The sequence below is a fragment of the Aplysia californica genome, unplaced genomic scaffold, assembly GCF_000002075.1.
Source record: "Aplysia californica isolate F4 #8 unplaced genomic scaffold, AplCal3.0 scaffold00053, whole genome shotgun sequence".
Classification (NCBI taxonomy): Eukaryota; Metazoa; Mollusca; class Gastropoda; order Aplysiida; family Aplysiidae; genus Aplysia; species Aplysia californica.
Window position 1 is genome coordinate 898348 of NW_004797323.1, and position 1854 is coordinate 900201.

The 1854-nt window shown below is 38.8% G+C and overlaps 1 protein-coding gene across 1 annotated transcript in view; it reads left to right on the forward strand.

Moving 5' to 3' along the window:
• Positions 1-802: 802 nt before the first annotated feature.
• LOC101852671 (macrophage mannose receptor 1) overlaps positions 803-1854 on the forward strand; it is a gene marked incomplete at its 5' end in the record, with an annotated part of 3959 nt that continues 2907 nt past the window's right edge. Inside the window, 1 exon segment of the mRNA XM_005092798.3 lies at positions 803-981. Within this exon segment, the coding sequence (XP_005092855.1) occupies positions 936-981 (46 nt within the window).

Sequence of the window (1854 nt, forward strand, 5' to 3'; positions counted from 1 at the left end):
TCTCTCTCTCATTCTCTCTCTCTCTCTCTCTTTCTCTCTCTCTCTCTCTCTCTCTCTCTTTCTCTCTCTTTCTCTCTCGTTTTCTACAAACCGCGTTAAGTTGTAAACCAAATATGTATTAATCATAAAACACTAATCGTTGCCTGGCCTGGCACAGAACGCAAAGAAGAAACGAAAGACAGAGGCCAGCGTCGATCATCAGCTCATAGTTTTTAGAAGGAAAAAACACTGTTCATGGGAACGTTTTACATCCCCATCAAAAGAATTTTGATCTTTTAATTTCGGAGGTGGGTTTCGAACCCGGGCTGAGAGGAATACAACATCACAGTAGAAACACCGAAACACTCAATAAAGACCATTCTCATACGGGAGTCGAACTCGGCCTCAACGTGGGACAGCAAAGAGCCTAACCACTACATCACAGACTGGTGTTCCATGATAATGACCATGATCATTCATTTGTGCTTCTGGCGTTTGAAACGTTGTGTCTAAGATAGACTGATAGATAAAGAGATACAGAGATCTTTATGCCGAAGGCTTTATTTGAAAAGTTGCAACTCAAGTTTTACTTTCATGTAAATATTAAAAAACATTAATCAAAAACCAAGTTTTGGCCGTAATCTCTCTTCATCTTCACCAATGGGCCTGTTAATACATGTATTATACATAGACAGATAGGGAGAAAATAGGGGGGGGGATAAAAAGATACAGTAGAAACGGTTTTTTTAAAATAATCTTTGCTGTTTCATAAGACGCAAAGAGTTGAATAGTTATCAGGTTATTGTAATCTTCTGACACACAGCACGCATCCGGGACAAAATAATGTGCGATAAGGAGAGAAGGTCCAGCGAGCGAAGGACAGAAGGTCCAAATAGCGGTCGCTTCTGTGAGGAACACGCCAGAATTTGACTGACAGCACGCAACAAGCCAGCAACATGTTTCAGGATCTCCTGCTTCCTGTCCTTGTGCTAATCAGCCTAGGTAAACTAAATATTTATATTCCACTTCTTTTTTTTGTCTTTTTTTTTTTTTGGTCTCCTGTCCTATTTTAGTGGTGCCAGATGTTACTTACGACTTAAGATTGTTAGACATTGTTATGGTTGAAAATATTACTTGACTTAAAAGTCGTTGCTGCTGCTGCTGTAATTGTTGCTCCTTAAGAAAGATGGCTATACATGTCAAGAAATGTGGTGATGATGATGATGACGATGATGATGATGATGATGATGATGATGATGATGATGATGATGATGATGATGATGATGATGATGATGATGATGATAGTCTACAAAATCAATCATGATGATGTTTGTTAGCTGTTTATATTCGATTTTCGATTTCAGCGCCTACTCTAGTGTTACACTAGATGCCCCGGGCTGTGCTGAAGGGCGGGACACATCTCTCAATCCCTCTCTTCATTTCTATTTCTATTTCAGTTCATTGTGCTCTGGTTGGGATTATTATGTGTGTCAAATGTGGCAAAGTTGATTTAAAACTGAGTGGGCTCTGAATTTTTCTTGTTCATTCTTAACACAATTGAATATTTCTTCTTACATCGAGCATCGGTGTTCTCAAAAATAACCAAGCGTTCTCTGCTTTAAAAATGTCTTTTTGGATTTATAAGATCGTTTAGCAATCGCATATTTAACACAAATACTACCTCCGGGCATTAAGAGTATACCTTTGATTCACTTATTACTCTGTTCGTATCGTGTCTCTGAACACCTTCATTTAGATCTACAAAGGTTTATCTATAATGTATTATTGCAACCTTCATTTCACATTACGAGAATGACACATAGTATCTGCCCCTCCCCCCTTCTCTTCCACACACTCTCTCTCTCTCTCTCTCTC